General features: G+C 44.5%; 1 protein-coding gene across 2 annotated transcripts in view; it reads left to right on the forward strand.

Annotated features, from left to right (window-relative positions):
* LOC126405301 (myosin-10-like) overlaps positions 1 to 22,847 on the forward strand; it is a 100,656-nt gene that overhangs the window by 14,801 nt on the left and 63,008 nt on the right. For both annotated transcript variants that reach the window (XM_050068971.1, XM_050068972.1), the window contains exon 3: positions 1,674 to 1,830. In XM_050068971.1, the coding sequence (XP_049924928.1) occupies positions 1,674 to 1,830 (157 nt within the window). The remainder of the gene's footprint in view (positions 1 to 1,673; positions 1,831 to 22,847) is intronic.

The following is a 22,847-nucleotide window of genomic DNA, read 5'->3' on the forward strand; positions in this document are numbered from 1 at the left end:
GTCAGGTTTGTGTTTCCCTCTTGCTACTAGCTGCTCGCTAATTCCTGCTATCAGCTGTTTCCTGTTTATCCATCGCCAGTGGCTCGCACGTGCGGCGTCATCAACAGCTCTTCCCACAAGTCTTCAACAGCCCCTCCCGTGGTGGAAAGCCGCCTCATTCTTCTTAAACCAAAAACGTTCTGCTAATATGTTTATCCCTGTTTGAAAGGGAGAATAAATAAGTAACAGATATAAAAATAGAAGAAACCATTGTAACATCTTTACTTTGCTCTATGTGAGTTTCTGCTGTTTACTAACTGTGTTTTCTGGCGCATTCGTGACACCAACATGACACACCATATAATAACAAAAAGGCATACTTGTCTACTGCTTCTGTCAGTGGTAAAGAAGTCTATGGCCCCTTTATAGCAGGTTTGTGCTAATTTTGCTGAGAAAAGGGTATTTCCATCTTCATTGAGATTTGAGGTCAATATATTTGTATTCTCATGCATGTAATTGTGGTTAAAGTTAACGCTTGGTAAGTATGCACTGCTAGTGGGCTGCTGGTTAGGCTAATCCTGCGCCCACACAAATGCCCATCTCTACTTTCCTAACATGCCAGTGATGAAAGTCATACTACTGGTAAGCAGCTCTTTCTCTGTGTCGTCTATAGGGGGGAATGCAAAGCCCCTATAGCATCTGCAGAATGAGACAGAGCCACGGCCCCAGCAGGGCCTCTCACTCATTCCTGGCTGCCGTGCTGCCTGGTCGATTCAGCCTACAGCATAGCTGAGAAGTGTTCATACCACACACACTCACTGGGGAGAAATCTCCGGGCTAATTACACAGCCAAATGCAACACCACGAGTCAGAAAGTAGGCTAAACGTTTGCAGCGAAAGCTATTTGCTGCAACATGAGTCATTATAATATTCATACACGCTTTGTTCACGTTGTGTGGTGCAGTAATTTGGAGACTCTTATTAGGACTCTCTGGGCTCTTTTGTTGCTGCACAAGAGACAAGAGTCTGCTCAGTGTTTCATTTAGTTCTCTCAGTCTGCTCTGTATCTATCACTGTGTTGCATGCCCGCAATGATGATGTAAGCCCCCAAAAAGTGGGTAATGACAGGTCTTGCTGCACTGATAGAATGCAGGCTCGATGATTTAAACAGCCAGAAACTTTCATGCTCCTTTTAGGGCCGAATGATGGGGAGAAAAACAAATAGCACCATATTTTTGACCAAATACCTCGATATCAATATTACAGCAAAATTGTAGGGTTGACTGTTGGTGCTTTCACAAAGTATTTACACAATATGTTCAACAAATAATCATCAGTAATGTGGATATAATGACTAAGTGGGTGAAGACGAATGATAGAACAGCTGGAACAGTCTGTAGAGTTCAGTTACTTCACTGTAATGCAGCCTATAGCTCTCCAGAATCTACCATGATAGTCTCACATCATGATATTGATCTAATATTAGTATAAAGGAAGCAGGGAGGCCGATTTAGAACTTCAGGTTCTGGCTAGTGAGGCTTTATTTTGCCTGTTTACAGCAGGATTTGAAAAACAACCAATGGCAAAGTTCATGTTTTTATATCTCTTGAATATAGTGATTGTGATGCTTCCGTCTTTCTTCCTCACTGTTAATTAACTTCCCATGTTTGTCTGTTTTGCATGTTTAATTGCAGACATACTCTGGCCTGTTCTGTGTGGTCATCAACCCCTACAAGAACCTGCCCATCTATTCAGAGAACATCATTGAGATGTACAGAGGGAAGAAGAGGCACGAGATGCCTCCACACATCTATGCCATCTCTGAGTCGGCATACCGCTGCATGCTTCAAGGTACGACAGACAGTTTCCTTCGACTGACCTTTAATCTTGTCTTTATAAAGCTCTTCACACTCGTCCTCAAAATCTTATGCGTCATGATGATTGTCCAGGGTGTGAATTGTTGTGTTTTACAATGCCCTTTCTAAGTCCCGCCCCCTTAGTTATTATTGTTTGGCAGGATAAGCTTGACAGAAAAAAACATCGTGACAGCAGTTCCGTTTAGGTGCGTAGCCGTAGCCCATGCCGTTGTGAGCATTCATACTTGTGCGGTGGCGTGTCTGTGTCACTCTGCAGTTACACCTCCAAAACACTAGCTGGCAGCAGGGTTTCTGTGAAGTGCTGTAAAGTGTAGTTGATTCAAAACACACATTAAACACACATTAAACATGGCTTAATAGAGACAGTTTCAAACACAAGTTCACAAATCAGCTTCACTATAACTCGCAGCATTCACAGACAAACACTTGTCTTTATCTGGACACATTTTCCCCACAAATACAACATGCTAACGTTATTAGCACAAGCCTATGGCATTTTACATTGTATAAATTAGCCTAGCAGCTAGCAAACTTTTCCTCTAGTCATATGAAGCCAGGGACAACAGCAACATTTAACAAAGGTAACGTTACAATATTCAGCTCCATTACAACTCACAAGGTTCACTGACAAAACAACTGTCTTATACTAAACACGTTTTCCAAACAAATACAACATGCTAACGTTATTAGCGCCAGCCTATGGTATTTTACATTGTATAAATTAGCCTAGCAGCTAGCTATCTTTTCCTCTACTCATATGAAGCCAGGGACAACAGCAACATTTAACAAAGGTAATGCTAGAAAATTCAGCTCCATTACAACTCACAAGGTTCACTGACAAAACAACTGTCTTNACAGACAGGAGGTCTGCGTCGCTGCGACATGTGGTTACATTTCTGGGCAGGTGCATGTCACACTATGGTAAGGTATTTTGACTGGTATCATTAGGTACATAAAAACAGAGGCGGTTGTTTTATATGAAGCACGTGCTCATTTGGCAGGAAGTTTAGCTCACTTGCAGGCAGTGCGGGGTTTGGCTGCATAGCGCAGGAGATTAGTGTTTGAGGAAAGTGTGTTAAGTGTGTGAAAGGTCACAAGGTCAGAGAGGATGTGACATCAGTGGGCATGTCTGAGAAGTCCTCTGTTATTGACGGGGGTCAAGCAGAAGACTCAGGTATTCCAGCCGAATCACCAGCTGTTAATGGTAATTGCATGGTCACATGAGGCCGTTCAGCAACATTCATCAACACTGTAAACACCGGGCAAAGGATTTAGGACTGAAATGTTAAGTTGCATTGTTCATACTAAGCTTGTTTTCAATATTATTGGCGAGTGGTACGCTACACTTACGTAACGTCCTGGCTCTGTCTTCTGTTATTTCTCCAAACCATGAACTGATACCACTGAATTTTTGTTTCCAAACACACAAGTTCAAATTTAGACACTCAAAGGTTTATTCATAGTGATATCATTATTTAAGAAGAAAAGACTGATGCAGCCAAACATCCTTATTTTGTATTTTCACACAGTGTAACTCTGAGATACTCTTAAAAGCTTTGTTTCCTTCAATTTGTGTCTGAATTACTCGACACTTTTCCTTGTGTATTTGTTATCATTTAGTGTGGTGGTCTATATAATTGGATCCTCCAAAATATCAGCATATACAGCCAGCAGAGATGGACGACAGGCAGCCTCTCTGTGTTTCAGATAAGAGTTACATGCTGCAGGTGGCGAGGGTGCGATCTATAAGCTCCTAATAGCGTGGGTGGTTGGAGGCTGGCCTGTGAGAGCTGATGCTCTGTGACAGAGGGATTTATAGAGAAACAGAGTGTGTGAAGCAAACAGCAAGAGACAGACGAGGGAGCAAAGAGAGAAAGCAGGTTCACCCAGCGGCAGTCTTCAGTTTGTTATTAAGTGGACCTGCTGCAGAGTTGTCTCCATCCTGCACATACACACTGCCAAACTGGTCAGTACCCCCAAATGTAGCTTGTTTGCAGTTCATACAACACTCGAGGGGATAAAGTATATTGTAGAGGAGGTGGTGGACTTGTGTTAAAGCTTCGACTAGTCTGCAAAAGACCCACAAGAAACAGGACTGTGACCCACTTTGGGTCTGACTAATTGTTTTTGAATCTGTGATGTAGAAGAACCGCTGTGATAAGCAGAACCTTTATCACAGTCTATCAGTGTTTAGACAGCCTCAGCCTCTGTGCTGTGTGCCATCACTGTCAAACTGGGAAACAGCAGCGTTAGTGTGACCCTGTTGTTTCTCTCCAATGTTGTTTCACATCTAAAAGGTTGGATTCTTGAAATAGCATTTATGCCTCTGCGCCGCTGATAGCTGTGGCTGGAGGTGTTATGTTTTTGGGTTGTCCGCCAGTCCATCTGTCCCATTCTCTTGAACGTGATATCTCAATAAGGTCTTGAGGGAATTTCTTCAGATTTGGCACAAATGTCCACTTGGACTTACTAATGAACCAGTTACATTTTGGTGGTCAGAGGTCAAGGTCATTGTGATGTCATTTGTCTCATTCTCATGAATGCGATATTTAAAAAACACCCTGAGGTTTTTTGTTTTTTTTTTCAAATTTGGCACAAAACATCCACTTTGAGTCATGAAAGAACTGAGTAGAATTTGATGGTCAAGGTCACCGTGACCTTGTGTCACTATCATTTTGTGAACACGAAATCTCAAGAAGTCCTTGAGTTAATGTCCTCTAATTTGGCACAAACTTCCACTTGGACACAAGAATGAACAGATAAGAATTTGGCGGTCAAAGGTCACTGTGACCCTGTGTCCATTTCATTTCATAAAGATGATATCTCAAAGGTCACTGTGACCTCACATATGTCTAATTTAGAGGATGCAATATCTCAAAAGATTGTTTGTTTTTTTTTTCAAATTTGGCACAAACATCCAACTTGAGTCAAGGATGAACTGAGTAGAATTTGATAGTCAAGGTCACTGTGACCTTGTGTCAGTCTAATTTCTTGAAGATGATATCTCAAGAAGTACTTGAGGGAATATCCTCATATTTGGCACACATTTCCACTTGGGCACAAGAATGAACAGATTAGAATTTGGTGGTCAAGGGTCACTGTGACCTCGCATCTGCCTCATTTCTTTCTTCTCTTTAGGGAATTCCCTTAAATTTGGCACAAACATCCACTTTGAGTCAAGGATGAACTGAGCAGAATTTGATAGTCAAGGTACCTGTAACCTTGTGTCAGTCTCATTTCTTGAATGTGATACCTCAAGAAGTCCTTGAGGGAATTTCCTTAAATTTGGCACAAACATCCACTTTGAGTAAAGGATGAACTAATTAGAATTTGGTGGTCATAGGTCACTGTAACCTTGTGTCCATCTCATTTTGTGAAGATGATATCTCAAGAAGTCCTTCAGGGAATTTTTGGCAAATTTGGCTCAAATGTCCACTTGGACACAAGAATGAACTAATTAGAATTTGGTGGTCGAAGGTCACTGTGACCGCGCAGCTGTCTCATTTCGTGAACACAATATTTGGCACAAACTTCCTTTTGGACACAAGAATGAATATATTTGAATTTGGTGGTCAAAGGTCAGTCTGACCTTGCGTCCGTTTAATTTCATGAAGATGGTATCTCAAGAAGTCCTTGAAGTAATTTCCTCAAATTTGGCACAAACGTGCACTTAGACCCAAGAATGAACTGATTAGAATTTGGTGGTTGAAGGTCAAAGGTTGACCTAACAAAACATGTTTTTGGACATAATTCAGGAATTTATAGACTAATTATGACATAGTTTCACACAAATCTCGAACAGGATAAAATGATGACGTGATGACATTTAATATCCTAAAGGTCAAAGGTCAACTTCACTGTGACATCGTAATTTTCTGCAGAGACACTTATTTTGGCCATCACTCAACGTCATATCTCAGGAACAGAAGGGGAGACATTTGGTCAGATGCTGAGTTGGTGACACTGATCTTGGGTGTCCACCTTGAACCTGTGCTGATTGTACAGATCTTTTGTGCTGCTGGGTCAAAGATGTTGGAAGTTTTCACAGATGTGGATGTAAACAGTAACTACTACTTGACGGGTTCATGGAAGCATACAACCACAAGGCGGTGATTTTAGTTTTATTTGTCCCAACATACTTCAGCCTTGATGTGACATCGTCAGTGATTGTCTGGTTGACCTCTGCAGCTGCGGCTGTAAAGCTCCAGGGTTTGTGTGTCTGACTGATGTGCTGGAGGCTCCCTGTCATTACATGCACTCAGGCTGTTTTCTGGGCTCTGAGCTCTGCAGGCTGGGTCTCTCCACACAGCTGAGACTTTGACTGAAGCCGTGGGCTGAGCAGGGCCAGAGTGCAGACCACATGACATATAGTGCATTGGCTTTCAGTCTGGTCTGGACCTTAATGTGCATCGTCACTCAGGACAAACTGTCATCAGTTAAAGACACATCTTCAAGCAGGTAGCCCTGTTGTAATGGAAATTTAAATCCTTGCCAGGTTGGGGACAGGCCAAACCAAACCAAACCGAGCCAAGCCAGGACATATAGGTATTGTATGGGATAAATGTTGCATAAACTTTTATTAGTCACTCATTTTGTCCTGAATTATTAATTTCCCCATGTTTGTGTCTCTTTTGTTGCACTCACCATAGAAATTTAACTTCACTCAGAGCCACAAACACACAAAGAATCACACACACACACACACACACACACACACACACACACATTCCTCCCATTCTCTTATCACTATGCAAGATGTTTGTCTGGATATGGGACACCTCTCTTGTGCCACCATTCTTCTCCCTGACCCCCTTTTCCCTGTCGTCGGTGGCGGTGGCGTTCATTCTTTGGGACTGCTGTTCCTTTACACGGGGCCGGGGCAGAGCAGCCAGCGGAATGAGGTCATCACTGTCCCAGCTTTCCATACCATGCTGTGCTAAATTCTACAAAGCTGAGTCATCGTCGGGTTGTCACAGTCGTCCGAGGAGCAGCGCGTTACCCACCACTGGGGTCCTGTGCAGGGGTGCGTCGCCATGGATACCTGTGTGTGTGTGTATCTGTGTGTGCGACTGAAATAACCCTACCCTGGGATCTCAAATAGGAGTGACAGGATTTTACGCAGCAGCAATGAGGGACTTTTGTGTGTGTTATTGACTGAATCTCCTTCAGTCTGCTTAGTGTGGCTAATGTCCTGTTCAGGGGGAGAAAAGCTGCGTCTTTTAATGCTCCAAAAGCTATTGCTAACTATTTAGGATCTCCTACCGTTTTATAATTGCCTTCTTTCTTCTCACAGTGACTGGAGCAGCTGGCCTCTCTCATTTCCACCCCTTTCTTTGCTTTACTTACTAGTTTGCTCAGTCTTCTCCTTTCTTTCTTTCAACCAGAATGTTCTGGCTTGGAAGACACTGAAGAGGAAAATTCCCCACGTCCTTGAAGGCATTTTGGTCGCCTTTCACTTAACATGAAAAATACAAACCACAGCCCTGCTGGAAGCTTTGTGGTAGCTCAGTTTGCTTTGTTCCTTCCTCCTCCTCCTTTGATCAGGCAACACAGGAGGACAAGTGTGTGGAATGTCCACCTTCACATCACTCCTCCACGTCAGGATACAGCCAGGGTTGCCATGGTTAGGCCTCTGTTTAACTGACAACGTTGTGTCCCCATTTTCTCTTATTTCACTCCTCAACTAGTCAGACCAGAAGGCTCAGTTTCTGGCAGGTCTCCAGATCCCCTGCGTCTGTGTGTATGCATTTGTGCTTGTGCGTTTAGCAGTTTTCATTCATTTATTTCATCTCATGATTTGGTCTTTTTGTTTCTGGCTCATGCTGCTGTTTCTCAGACGAGGCAGATTTACACTCTGGTGGCACTGTACAGTAAGCAGTGTTACTGTATCTCAGCTCACTCGAGAAACCACAGGGCCTTAACAGAGCAGGTCATTATTTTCTGATGTGGATGCCACAGATAGCTCTGCACATACCACATGCACTGTATACTGTAGTTGCCAACCTCTCTTCAAGCATGTTAAACATGCACGCATGCAGGTGCGTCCACTTTTCCAACAGGAAGGGAAACATTTAATTGACAGAATCTGGTTTCCAGCTTGGCAAAGATAGATCGGAAAAGCGCATACAGCAGTGGGATTTCTTTAGATTAGAGCCAGTGCTGCGACTCCACCCCATGGTCAACGTTATGGAGCAACACAGATGGCACTGTAGGCACAACATGTTCGGAGATGTCTGAACAAAGAGAAAGAAAAACCTCTTATTTCCCACAGAGGGGTGTGGATAGCAGAATGTTCTGCCATCGATACTTAAGAGCTGCACATTTCAGGTGTGTGAGAGAGATGATCCATAGTCTCATTCCCAACATTAGTTCCCCTTTTTTTCCACAAGGACGAAAGAGTTGAAACACCTAATAAAACAATTTAATTCATTATAGGATGTATTCTATCCAGCGCTGTCGAGGGTGCATTTGTAAGTGTGTGTTTGTAGGTGTGGCAGTGCCGCTGTCCGAAGCACTAAAAGAGAGCAGAGGAGATTGGTGACTCAGTTCAGTTTCTGTTGCCTTCCCCATCAGACCAAAGATTAGCGACGAGAAGAGTTGCAACCAGCTACTACTTGCAGCGTTCTGAAAACCTGCCAGTTCACACCAATGCAACAAGATGAGATGATGAATCATCTCTAGTCAACAACTCTCCGTACTTCCGTTTCTGATTTGCAGCATTTCAGACTTATTTTTACTTTTGTGGCTGAATATAATTTGTAGCTTCTTAAAATCTGAGTGAGGATAGTGATAGTGAGATACTGGCTACAGCTGTTTTTGTGGTAGTGATGAAATGGGGAAAAACAGAAACAAAAGCAGCATCAGATGGACTGTATTCATAATCAATACCCCACAAAAATATAAATTACCCCTCAGCACACACAGCGAGCAGCAGCAGCGACCCAACGCCCGACTCTGGCACGCAGTGTGGGCGGAAACAGAGGGCTTGGTGGGGACGGAGCACCTGCTGCAGCAAGCCAACACGCCGTCTGCGGTCATTTTCACTTGACCAATGGACTTCACTACAAGCTGATTGGCTGTAGAAACAGGTGAGGAATCTTTGGTTTGAACTGGGAAAGAGAGAAGCGAGCTGCTGTTTCCACGTGCCTCCCTCTGCTGAATTTGACAGAAAACTGAGCCTAAGTCATTTGGGTCATTCATCCACATTTGCACCAGATTAAGTTAAATCATCATTTATTGTGAGAAACCAAGCAAGTCTATGTAAGATCAGACATTCAGCACCCCCATATTCCCACCATGAAAAATTCCTTTGTTTCATGACCGTATTTTCCTGCAACTGCGATAATTCAGCTGTGAGATTGGACTGAATTGTTAAACTATTTGGGGTCACCTGTAAGTCAACGTTCATACACAGCGTTCACACACAGAAAACAGAGACTTCTGTATGTCTCGGATATAAAGCATGAACCCGATCCCTCATCAGCATGTTGATGTTGCAGCATTGCTTATTTGTGCTTAATACCCCGTTTACACCTGGCATCAACATGCAGTCTGTATCTGTGCATCTTATCTGGGTAAAGAAAACTGCATGTTGATGCAAAATGTAAATGCACACAGAGGGCATTGTGTTTGGCGCAGCAGCCCGTGCACATCTGGAGGTGGTCGTGTGCACGTTGTGAGGGGGATCTCAGCCAGGAATTTAAACGCAATCTAAACAGTCTGACCACACACTTACATAAAATACCAGGTGAAAATGGGGCCTGAGAGATGGTCTGGAAGCTGCAGAGAGAGAGACACAGAGCCTGGTGATATACGGCACACTAAACTGAAATCAATGTACTCACACAGGCACAACAGTGACCAGGAAGAGGAGCCACATTTGGCCTTGATTACTGCAGTGTGTGCTGGCTGGCTTCCCCTCAGTACACTGGCACCTTTAACTGGTCAGCACTGTCATGTCACTAGCTGCTCAGTGTAGGCTTTTTGATTCATACTAGTTATATAGTTCTACTGAAACGTTTTGTGTTGACACAGTTATGTAGTTTTAATAAATTAATCTATCATAATTAAAACAATTGGAGACTGAGAACAAACTTGTATATAAGTCTGACAATATTTTAATAAATTGAAATCATATCTAAGTGTTTCTGTGACTTCCTGTACGGACTGAAGGCTGCTGCAAACTGTCGGGAAACTGTTCGTCTTGACCGCAGCTTGTTGTCACCATCCCCTGCTGCAGCCGCCTGCTCTCGTCTGTTGTCCAGGCGAGGTGCAGTTAATCTCGAACGATCCTACTGATGAGTGTAGATGACGTGATCCTCGCTGTTAACTAACCACTCACTCCCGGACTTTCCTCCTCTCGCACATTGGCCTACGCTGGCGGACTTGCTCCCTCGTTTTAAAACAAATTTGCGGGTCCCACATGAGCAAGTAGTTGTAAAAAATACCCAGACCCAAATCTAGAAAGATTTAGGGTCTGGCTATGAGTAATGCAAATGGCCCAACTCGAGGGGCGGCACCAAGCATGCATTTGAAAATATCACTGCACGCAATTGGATAACACTACGACCAATCAGAACAATACACGGGGTGACGTATCCAGAGCTTAGCTACCAGCGGAGCTAACTGGTAGATTAGACTCTTGCCGTATCCGGTCGGCAAAACAGCAAAAACGTCCTTCTTGCAAAGGAAAGATTCGAGCGCCGTCTTCTGTTCCTCTTTTAGAGAAAAAGCCAAGTCTAACTCGTTCATTGTAGCGGCCAAAGCCGTTTCAAACAACTGGTGTTCATCCGTAGCCATCTTGCAATGTTTACTGACTGATTCCGGACTTCGTCGTCGCAGCGCTGTCGTCATCTGTTTAGCTCGCCTCTGGCCCGCCTATATCAGATACACCGATGTGATTGGTGCAGCTCGGCTCCAACGGCATGGGTAATGAGCATCATTACTGATTGCCAGAGTGACTCGCTGAGCAAATTCAAATTGTGCTCTTGTGAGAACTCTGGATTTCAAGGGTAAAAAATACCCGCACTGACTCCTAAAATGGTCACAAAATGCAACCATTTGGTCGCAGTCTGGAGCCCTGTACAGTAACATGAAGGTGCTTCATCTGGTGTGGACATCATTTAACGATACTCGTCTGACCGGCCTTTATAGAGATCACCAATCAAACTTTTTAGAACAAATACTGGCTGATTGATTGAAGCATCCTCAGACTATACAGTCCTTAATGGCCTTTTTTTTTAACCCTTTAAAAAAATCATCTTCACTTGTGGAGAGATGGAGGCAATCCTGCAGCGCTGGGAGGTATTTCGCTAACCTTAATTTATTTTTAAGAGACAAGCACTGTCAGATAAACTATCACAGAGCAGACAAATGTGCCCACAGTAGTTAAATGGTTGTAAATTAGCAGAATGTTGTTAAAAACATATCCTCAGATGACATAAACGGCCCGGCAGAGATATATAGTAACAATCACGACTCCTGCCTCACGTGAACTACAGATACTCTTAGATATGAAATGTCTGCAGAGCAGAGAAGGGGTAGGAAGGTAACACAACAGTCGGAGAGGTGGAAAATGTTTTGGAGCACAGAGACAAGAGGGAGGGCCACGCTGGGAGAAACCGGGGGGAGAGAAGAGGGAATGTTGAAGGCCTTAATATTGAAGGGGATAGTGGGGGGAAAGGGCTAAGCTAGGATAAAAGAGAGCAGACCCCTACAGACACGATCAACAGGACTGGTGGTGGAGATTTAAGAATAAAGAGGAGAGAGTAGAGAGGAGAGACTGAAAAGCCGAGAACGAGGGAGTCAGGCAGAAGCAAGAGGGGGCAGAAGGGACAGAGTTATGGGGGAAACAGAGCAGAGGGTACAGGGGAAAGGCAGAGGGGGCGGCCAGCATTGTGCCTCTCAATGGGGGCTTTGTGCAGTCTGAAGGGGGCTGGGACCAGGGTGCTGTGTGTGTGGGGGTGTGTGTGTGTGTGTGGGTGCAGACGGGGAGGCCTGGAGCTACAGAGCTCGTCCCTGGGAAATGAGGCCTCTTGTTGGGGCAGTGAGCGCTGCAGAGGGAGGCTGGTGGAGGGCACACCCAGGGCCTGAGTGACAAGACAGGTGTAGAGGGTCAGCGGGAGTAAGGAGTGTGTGTGTGTGTGTGTGTGTGTGTGTGTGTGTGCAAGTGTGTGTGCATGTGTGTGTGTACCAGGGACTTTTTCCTGCTCTTCAAAAGGCCTGTGTACTGGTTACATGTTCGAGAGATGACTTGTAGACAAATGGGGAAGCCTGTTTAAACAACATGATTGCATAAGTGCACTGCAAACGCACTCTGTCTTAACACACACACACACAGGCAGATGCATCCTTAATGGCAGACAGCTGTGGAGTTCATACAGGATAAAATCATATTTCTGTTTGGGGCTCATACATCACCTCGGATTTATGGTTACGTTCCTCCCCACATGTACACTTTTCCTACCTAACCTGGACAGACCGATGATCGGGAAAGCTGTTGTGTGTCAGTATTCATGCATATGTATGTGACTGTTCATGGAAAGTTTCCTCTATGTCCTCCATTAACACATTTTTTAGATATGACAGGTTGATGGATTTCAGAAGGTTGGCTGAAATCACAGTCATAAAGACTAAATCGCTCTCACACACCTCTTTTGCATCAGTCATTGTGAGAGTATTGTTTTATTTTAACCCATAAAGGTGAAGGTTCTGAGTGTCCAGGTGAGCCACAGTCCACCTATATGTAAGCTAATCTATTTGTGTGTGGACTCAAGTCCATGTGAGTACATCAGAAACAATGACTTTGAGGGCACAAAAAATGTGGCATGTGTACGGCCCCTTAATAGCCCTATGCTCTCAGCTGCCATGATGCCAGGTCCTGACCCATAGTGCCAGAGACAGGAGTATGACTGAGAGGTTGTGGTGAGATGATTTAGAGTAGAGTCTCCGTCATGTATTGCCCTCGTTCTTGGATAGTGTTGTCATGAGAGACACATAGCATCGATACCAGGAGCCTCAGCCAGAAAGATAGGGTTACCTGGCCGATGCTGTCACTGCCCTCTCACTGACACCCGTAGCGTTCCAGCCCACTGCAGGCCAGGGAGGAAAGCAGCTAGCTGCACAGCTGTGCGTCACACTGACTGGTTGCTTGATACACACCGTCACTCTTTCTAATGAGCTGCTGATGACATGTGTATATTTATTAAATGGCGATTATCCAACACGGCAAATCATAAACCTTTTTTACTCTCACAGCAGTTTTACATCGTCTCCTCTTTACCCGTGGCTGCTGCAGTGACCTTGTTTCACTTGTATAAGTCATAAACACTCTCGTAACTGTTTATTCCTTTTCCCATTTTTCACTCGAGTGTGTTATTTTATATTCTCCCTCTGAATCCATCAGATGCAGTCATACACAGCCTCACTGATACAGTTTCCCCTCTGTGACTGAAACCCTGCTCCCCCTTGTGTGTCTGGATTCCTGTGGGGCTGCAGAGCTTAGCTCCGTGATATTAGAGGTGCCAGCATAAACACGCAGGCATACACCCGAAAAACAGCCTTGTCCTGTTGGATTATGGCAGGCCTAGCCATCACAAAGAACCACTGTGGACCAAACAAGCCACCCGACGGCTTGCCATCTGCAATCGATTACATTGCCAAATACTTTCTGCCATATCTCCCGCAACTGCTCTCTCTCCCCTTTCATTGGCCCAGAGGCAACACCCAACAGCACAGAGCTAATTTTACACTCTTGGTAAGCGTGCTGTTGTGCAGCATGTATTCTCTGTTAGCATAAACAAAACTGTGCATGTGTGAGACTAATAGTGCAACATGCAGTAGAAGATATTCACTGTCTTGGGCGTATTTAAGGGATAACTCCAGCCAGAGAAAATCCACCACTGACCGTTTAGCAGCAGTGATAATGTTTATTATATTTCAGTGGGACCTTTAGCAGGTAATCCTTGTTGACAGTAATAGGCATAGAGGCTGGATGGACATGATGAGGTGTGACAGCAGCAGGCAATCTGGAAATGGTCCGTGGTGCTTCGCAGGAGTTGTTTCCAGGCCGAAGTGATAAAAAGCAGAAAACTAGAGTCCTGCTACTTTCTCTTTATTTTGTGCTCTCGTTGTATTTTGGAAGACACCTGAAACAAATATATATTTCATTTAAAATGTTCATAACTTAATGTGCACAAATCCTCTTTGGGCCCACAAACTGTACAGTTCAGTTTTGTGCTGCACACAGGCACTCACTCTGGATCATAGCAGGCAATATAAAATAATGAAGACAACTACCGTGACGTCACCCATTGGTTGGTGTATTGTTTCGAAGCCTCCAGTTTTGCATTGTGGCCATCGCCATCTTGGATTGCGGAGCCAGAAGCGGCTATATTTCAATGAGAGGGTGGAGCTAACCCTAATGCTAGCTGCTAGCTTGGTTAGCATGATGTATTTACAGTCTATGGTTAACTGTGATAATGCTGATGGTAATTTTGGCTAGTGGAAAAACAGGCTCCTTAGAGGGACTTTTAATGTGACCAAATGTTGAATAAGACTTTTTTAGGCAACCAAACCATTGAAAATTAAATTTCATTAACTGAAAACACTAGGGCTGCCCCCTAATAGTCGACCAACCTTCAGTCGACCAGAAAGGTCGTTAGTGGACAAGATTTCATTGGTCACTTAGTTGGAGGGAAAAAAAACAAACCTGAAACTCTATTAGAAGCTGTGGCTTGTCAAAATAAATCCAAACCTATATGACTGGACCATGTGTGACTTTAATTTACTCAGTTTTTAACACACTCACACACCAATGAAAGCATCGTTGGGTGCAGTTTGGGGTTCAGTATCTTGCTCAAGGATACTTAGACATGCAGACTGGAGGAGCCGCTCTCTGAGCCACAGCTGCCCCAGACATATATCGTGTCCTATGAGGTGTATTTGGAAACTAGATAATAATTACTGGGGCGAAAAATGGTAGATTGATTACATGGGAAGGTTAATGTAAGGACATAATGGGGTGGTTGCCTGGCAACAATAAAAGGGCGCAGCAAGTGTTTTTTTTATAAGTGGCATTCATTGTAAACCAGAAGAAAGTGGTCGCAGTGTTGGACTGAAGATGGAAATTCTGTCTGATATCAGGCAGGTTTTTGGCACTTCTGCGATGGCTTCATTTTTGCTGCTTCATCACACCCTGTGCAGGAGAAGTAAAATATTGCCGTGACTCACATGTAGGAAGAGAGACAACTTATTTCACTACCTTTGGTCTTTTGACAAAATCCTGAATTTCTCATTTGCTCGATCTTTTTTCAAAAGCTGTGTTGAACGAAGATGAACCACAGAGAAAATAACTACCACTCTGGTAGAAATGTTTTTCTGTATGATGATAGGTCAGATAATGAAAGACAACAGAATACATTTATCTGGAGTAATTATTGCTGATGAGTTTCTGACTGGAATGTGATTAAAGTTTGTTTAGCAAGGCGAGCGAACAATGGTCTGAATAGTGACAGAGTGTGTCAGAAGCAGAGAATAGAGCCCACACCTCTTCGCTATTGTGGGAAATGAGAACACGAGTGCGTCCGTGTGTTTTTGTGTTCTGTTATTTTGAAGCTGCTGGTACATTGTCTGGCTTGACCGCTGTGCTCAGTGAACCAAAAGGTAGATTACGTCTCACTGTTGTCATGTCTCTCTGTTCTCCATGTGTTTGTATGTGGTCTGTTCGCCGCCTCTTGCTCTCTGTCTTCTCTCCGTCTGCAGCAAACACAGGCTACAAATAGTTCAACTATTTAAACTGCATTAAACTGTCTCCCTCCCGCCCACACCAGATGTTACAGCCCCACTCAGTTTCTCTCGGCTGGGAAGTTGAGCCGTGGATTTCAGTTCCACCGTCAACACTCATATGTTGCCTCTGCTATGCTGCCATATAGCTGACACATATCTTCAGGGCAACAGACAGTTAATTCGAGGGAATAGACATATTAAATTTCAAAGAGTCTTCTAATTATCCCAAGAATGTTTACCACACCAGCCCAGCACCTCTCCATGAGAAACACGTGGGTCCTGGTCCTCTACACCTCCTCTTTCTTCCTATCGCTCCATCTATCCCGATACCCCTGTTTTTCCCTCCCAGACTTTTCTCATTTCACCCCTGCGTCAGAAGCATTTGAAAAATGTGCTTTGTGGGACTTGAAAAGGGAAAGACTCCAAAAGCCTGTCTGAATGCTCTCTGTGGAGCCCAGCTCAGACTGTATAACACAAGCCTTACAAGCCAAACACAAGCCCCCACAGGACACGGAGCTGAGATGCTGAATTTAACACGCAAGAACTTCCAGATGTGTGCGACACTGTTCGTAAATATACTGTTTAACAGCTTTAAAGCAACTACAAGGACATTTTATTGTGTGTGGATTTTGGCGGCCCCTGTGGACAAAAGTAGTACTGCTTCTATGAGCACCACTGCCTCATGTCGTAAAGATCTTGATCTAGCAAAGGTGCATTTGATTTGAAAGCAAGTGGAGGAAAGATGCAGTGTATTTCATAACTATATTATGAAAACTTGTTCTGCAGGAAGAGGGACAGTTCAGGATCGGTTTTGAATCCTTTCAAATCCTGCAGTTCTCTCCATCTGTTGAATAGTTGATTCGTGTTTTGCCTGTGCACTATTACTGTCCCTGTCACCTTTTTTATTGGTCTTCAGTCAACTCTTTTCTTTGTCTCTTTGCTGATCCTGTCCCACTATTAAGGTGCGGACACACCAAACCGACATCAAAGAACTAGCGGCGACAAAAGCCACCTGTTCCGCTTCACGTCGCCCTGTGTCAGTTGCATTTGAACACACTACACGGACTACATCCGACGGCCAAGTGGCACGTACGTTCTGCGCCTGCGTGAGAGAGAGCGCACATCCTGTCAGCCGAGGGGTTTCCTATCTGTGCAGCCGAGCANACCGGTTAGCCCCGGTTTCACTACAGGTAGATTCACTCGCTACAGGGGCGAGGAAATAAAACCTGAACAGCCAATCAGAGTGATCTCTCACCGACAAGCTCCGCTGCCGATTCAACATGCTCAACTCTCACCGACAAGCTCCGCTGCCGATTCAACATGCTCAATCGGCCGAAAAGCCGCAGACGCCAAAGTGTCAACGGTGCGGGACACACCACAAAAACTAGGGCGATAGCTGCTCACCGACGGCCCGACTTTGGTCGACAGCCGCCTGTCGACTTGGTGTGTCAGGGCCTTTAGGGCTGGGCATTGGCACTCTATACCTTTAAGGTGTCAATCGAGATAACCCAGTACCATGTAGTATTGAGACTTATCCAGTAGGGGTGCACAATAATATCAGATATTGGCTTTAAAATAAAATATCAGAATCGAATATTGTGCATCCCTGTTCTTCAGCCACAGGGTCCAGATTTCTCCTTCTTCATTCGTTTAATGTCCACACAGTTTAATATATTCAGTGTCATACTTGTGTTTGGCCATGTCGTCGAGCTAGTTTTTCGTCTCTCTCAAGCTGCTGTCCATAAGTCACTCACTCTGCAGCAAGAAACGGCACTTCAAAATAAAAGCTCTGTGCTGGAACTCCACTGTACTTACAAATAAAGTGTTTTTTGTACAAACTTGACATGTTTGCGAGTCACTTGTGGTCCATTCAGAATAGACCCGTGACCCACTTTTGGACCATGACCCACCAGTTGGGAACCACTGCTGTATATCATGTCAGCTATTGTATGAATCTGCAGCCAGCAGCCGATTAGCTTAGCTTAGCTTAGCTTAGCTTAGCACAAAGACTAGCAGGACTAACAACTAACCCTCTAAATCTCACACATTAACACGTTATGTCTTGTATAATTTGAACAAAAACTGAAGTGAAAAAGGAATTTGCTGTTTTACTGTTGAGGAGTGGAGGTTATATGACAGGCTGTTTATGGGCTCCAGAAAGTTTCTGCTACCAGCCAAGAAATAGTAACACAACTCCGGTAAAAACCCTCGCTCTCGTATCTGTCCGTATATTTATTGGGCATTCATTTATTTGGGTTGAGTCCATTTTTCTTGGCTTCCAACAGAGTGAAGTTAGTGTGCTCAAGGGGGTGGGGTGGAGAAACTGAGGGATTAACGATCAGATGATGTAGTGGAGTTTTGTTTCGGTCTGATAAAACCATTTTACGCAGGACAAGTTCTGATCCAAACACAACGACACCAAACAAAGAATTTTCCCTCCTGTGGTCTGAAAGGGGCGACAGAAAGAGGTGGAGACAAACCATGAGGTTAACGTGCTTCAAGTGAGGAAGCCAAAAGTGTGAACAATGGGAATAGCTTCCTTCCAGATCGCCCTCTGTCCTCACACACTCACTCAGGTGGTCCCTCACACACTGCTGTCATTTCCGAGACGTTGGGAGGGGACATTCACAAACCCATGATGACAATCTATTTCTGCCTGTGATCTCAGCTGCCAACTGCCATCACTAACCCGAAACTGAATCAGAAGTACTAAAACACACTCAGGATTTCATCTGGGAGTATGTCAGCAGGCGACATGCCGTTATTTATAGCTGGAAAACTCCCGTATCTGTCCTCTGGATGTCTGACTCCAGTGTGCCACTATGATCTTTCCCTCTGCTATCTCCATTTCCTCCTGCTGGTTCTCCTATCTGGTCCCCTCCCACCACACCTCTCTCGCCTTGTCTGGCCAGCAACATCCCCTCTCCTGGGAAGTATTCTCTTGTGCCAGATGCACAGAGGAACATCCTGTGAGTGTCAGTGGGATTAAGGACGGCCTCCAGCCATTTGTTCATTCATGGTCTTGTGACATTTTTGTTACAGACTGGTACAGAGGGGGGCTGTTTTATTTGTGGTTGATGATGAAACACACAAAATAATAACCATAAAAACGGACATAACCTTCGCATTTTGACCCCAACCACACCTGCCCCTCGTTTCCCCTTAATGTCACTTCTGTTGCACGGCCAGCCTGCTGAAAACAACGCCTGTTCCACACCCAAGAGGCCCCAGCGCTGGGAGGGAGGGAAACCAGGGGCATCCGAATTCCAGCACATACACAGACTGGTACACACATATGGCCAGTCAGCTCAGTGGGGCTGTCTGCCCTTCTGTTTGTAGGCTCATGAATGCCGTTGAATGCCTAACTGGCAGCTGGTTCAACAGCGTTTCAGTGACTGACGCAGTTGAGCGGTTGCAAATGGCCGTATGTGCAGGAAAGTACGTTGTAGTAAATGAAAAAGATTTTGATCTATGAGCCAAAATATCTGTAATTACTGTGGCTGATATCTTAACTGGACCTGATTGTTAAACCTCTAAAAGCCGACACTTAACAGTCTGGGACAAATTGCTACAGATGTCATTTCTGTGCTCATTATAAACAGGGAGCTGAGCTGCTGTAATGAGAGATTTCACAGCTCTTCTTCTCATATTTCAGCTTTTAAAATGTCATTTACTCCTCCCTGGACGTGTCCTGTAATCTACACCGTCAGTGTGTGAAACTTTTTTATTCTTTTATTAATGAGAGAATGAAAGGTGAATTGTAGACGTGACGTGATTCCATACAAAGTGAACGGAAATACACAACAAGACAAACAATAGCTTTGGGCGAACACTGTGAACACTGCAGTCTGATTGGTCAGTAGAGGACGGTCACTCTGCTCAGGGCTGAGTTGTGTCTGGTTTTGAGGCTCATGTAACCACTGTTCATACTGTGGAGAGTTTTATTAGTAAACTGTAACTATAAAATGAAAGGATGTTTTGCTGCCTCTCACAGCAGCTGGAGACTGAGAAAAAATAACTTCATTCACTGGGCCGACTGCCGGTGACTTTTAAGGTGGAACGTTAACTTGTAATGTTACTCAATGCATGAGTTGATGACGTGAATCCATCAGCACACCTTAAATTTCACTGTGACAACTTTGACCATCACTTTAGTTTTTATATGACACACACTTTTAGTAATGAGTGGATCTTCAAGTGTTAAAAATAAAATAAATAATAATAACATTTTTTTTTATTTCGACTGGGTTATGTGAACTGCATATATTCTAATCCTCACTCTGAGGGAAAAACAGCGTCACAGAGTGTCGTTCCTGTGGGCTCTAGCAACACTAAACCCCTGAGCTTGCCTGAGAAGGACTAAATGCACAAAGCTGCTATTTTTAAATATCCCATGGAGAGAGACTCTCACTGCAGCCTGTTCTATTTTGTTCTGAAAATGTGGGCGTGCTGCCTCGTTCTGTGGACGATAAACGAGAAGCAGACTTCCATCTGTGTCACCACTGATGAGGAAATGCAGTAGCCCCTTTTACACTGCCAGATTTTCCGCGAATGTTGGGCCGTTTTGCCGGCAAGCTGCGAGCATTTAGACACACAGAGCTGGATTGGTGAGTTGATCCGAGGTGCCCAATTTTCCGCCTCGTAGGGTAGACATATTGGAGGAACCTTTATAGTTTGAACAGACCGAGGCCGCCTTCCACCCTGAGAGGGGCTGTTAATGACTTGTGGAAGGAGCTGTTGATGACGCCGCACGTGCGAGCCACTGGCGGTGGATAAACAGGAAACAGCTGATAGCAGGAATTAGCGAGCAGCTAGTAGCAAGAGGGAAACACAAACCTGACGGACACTGTAAAGATGAGCAACTGGGGAGACAAGGAATTGCGCGCCCTCCTTGTCCACGCAAACGAAGAGGCCATTAACCGTCAGATGACGGGGACGGTGAAGAACGGGCCGTCTTACGAGAGAATCGCCGAAGGACTGACCAGCCGCGGCTTCCCTCCCACGTCACTGTTTACGTCACACGCTGAGCTACACGTTTTGTTACTTACTCACGCCCCCCATTGCCCCGAAAAAGGCACATTCTGTATAAACAAAAGTAGGTAGGCGGCATTTTGTCTGAAGGGTCACTGTTGGTTGCAAAAGTACTATACCGAAAGTGTTTGTATGCCGTATATCAGCATACGGTTAGCTTAGCTTAGCATGTATTACCTTTTTTTTTTTAAGCAAGAGACTCTGACGGAGTTGTCGTAGCACAGGGTGAGGCTAACACACTTATCCATCCTCCAGCTGCTGCTGACTGAACAGCTACAGGCAAACGAGAGAAGACCAGAAGCTATTCAGAGAATTATCTCTAGTCCAACTCAGTGTTACATTATATCTGTAGGAGGGGGTTCCTGCTCCGTCTCTGTTTCAGCTAAGAGGTCCTTAACATGAAAAACATTAACGACCCCTGCACTAAAGATTAATACCGAGCCTATAAATAGATCACTTATAAACCCCAAGTACTTAAAATACAGAGAAGTGTATCCTGTGATGATTCAGGATACTTTAATGTCCGCCTTCAGCGCGCTCCTCTCAGTAGATGAAGTGACTGTTAGCATTACTTAATCCCTGCTGCAGGATTTATTGCTCCTTAGTCTGTTTATCTTATCAGAACTGCTGCTGGAGGATGTAGCATATTACTCCTCCTCAGCCCTCCACATAACTATGTTTAATTTGTGTCTAATCGTAATTGTCCGGAAGCTTCAAAGTGACAGTTAAACACTGCAGGTACCCACAGACCAGAACACTTCCCAGATCACGCTGACTGTTCGCTACTTCCACTGTCTGGGAATGTGAATGAGCTCTGTCTCACACACACACACACACAGTCACACACACTCTTAGAGCTTTGTTCCTCTGTTGTAAGTAGCTCTGGATTGTGTCGTGCCTCTGCTCTCGGCCTTTATGAGTAAGCAGGCCGCCATTTTTATATTACCTTCGCTCCTATACAATCACCATATTCTACTGTGATTAGGTAGTTGTGTTTGCACGAGTGTGTGTGTGCAACTGTGGGTAAACCCCACCACATATCGCAGTAGTTTATTAGAGAGCAGCTCACTGGCTATCACTCAGGATTTCTCACGTGTGTGAAGTGGTTTCCATGGTGCTAGAATTTTCACTGTGTGCAGTTGCGTTTTACGACTTCTTTTATGAAGCAGATTGTGAGAGCTTGAGCCCCAATGTGGAAAAAAATGTGTTACATCCAGCTACAAAGACCCCGAAAGACTGAAAATCATGTTTGCAAGCCAACTGCATGTTCCTAATCAGAAAGTTGTGTTTTTGTTTCTGTGACTGGCAAAATACTGCAAGAAGTTTTGTTTAAGAAGTGTGAGCATGAAGTGGTCAGAAGCCTCCTTTTAGTTATCTTTGCTAATGTTATCACAGCCAAGATATTCATGAGAATACGTGTGAGTGTAATCATGGATTGTTCGACAGCTGGCTGACCCACATGCATAGATCTAACATTAAAACAGCAGTTTGCAACAATTAGGAGTGCAATTTGTGGGTTACTCTTTGGGCCGAACTGCACTACACTGGAGCCACGCTGCCGAGGACCATTGACAATAAATGGACGTAATTATGATCCTTGTGCTGAGAATGTTTTGGTACACTAAGGTTTGGTTTCAGCAGGGGATGTGGAGAATGTTTTTGGTGGGCTGGGGTTTAGAAATCCTCAAAGCTTTTTAGTCTGGAGCCTAAATGAGAAAATTTTGTTCCACACTCAGAGTCATCAGAGCCGGGGAAAAATAAATTACTGTTACGCTTGTCAGTTGGTGACTGCCCAGAATTTAAAGGTAACCCATGTTGACCTTCAGCCTAAAGCCCCACTCCAGCCAGTGTTACTCCCCCGTTTTTTTCAATGGCAACCAGCACACGTGTCAAAGCGATATCATAAATATTAGCATGGATAGCTATAGCAGTCATTCCAACATAAGTTATGAGGCAGAGCGCCCAGAGGTCCCCATCCATCCACCGGCAAAAGTCAGCTGGATTTCACGTCACCCAGTAGACCTCTAAACCTCGTCTCCCCCAAACACTTTCAGTACAGTACCTTTGGGACCAAAAGTAACCCTTCAGACATGGTACCTAGACCCTAGTGTTTCCACCACAGACAGTGCTCTTAAATGTGGGCGGGGTTGTTGTCACTCACTGCTCCGTCCAGCA

This window comes from Epinephelus moara, chromosome 18 (assembly GCF_006386435.1).
Source record: "Epinephelus moara isolate mb chromosome 18, YSFRI_EMoa_1.0, whole genome shotgun sequence".
In the NCBI taxonomy this organism is placed as follows: domain Eukaryota; kingdom Metazoa; phylum Chordata; class Actinopteri; order Perciformes; family Serranidae; genus Epinephelus; species Epinephelus moara.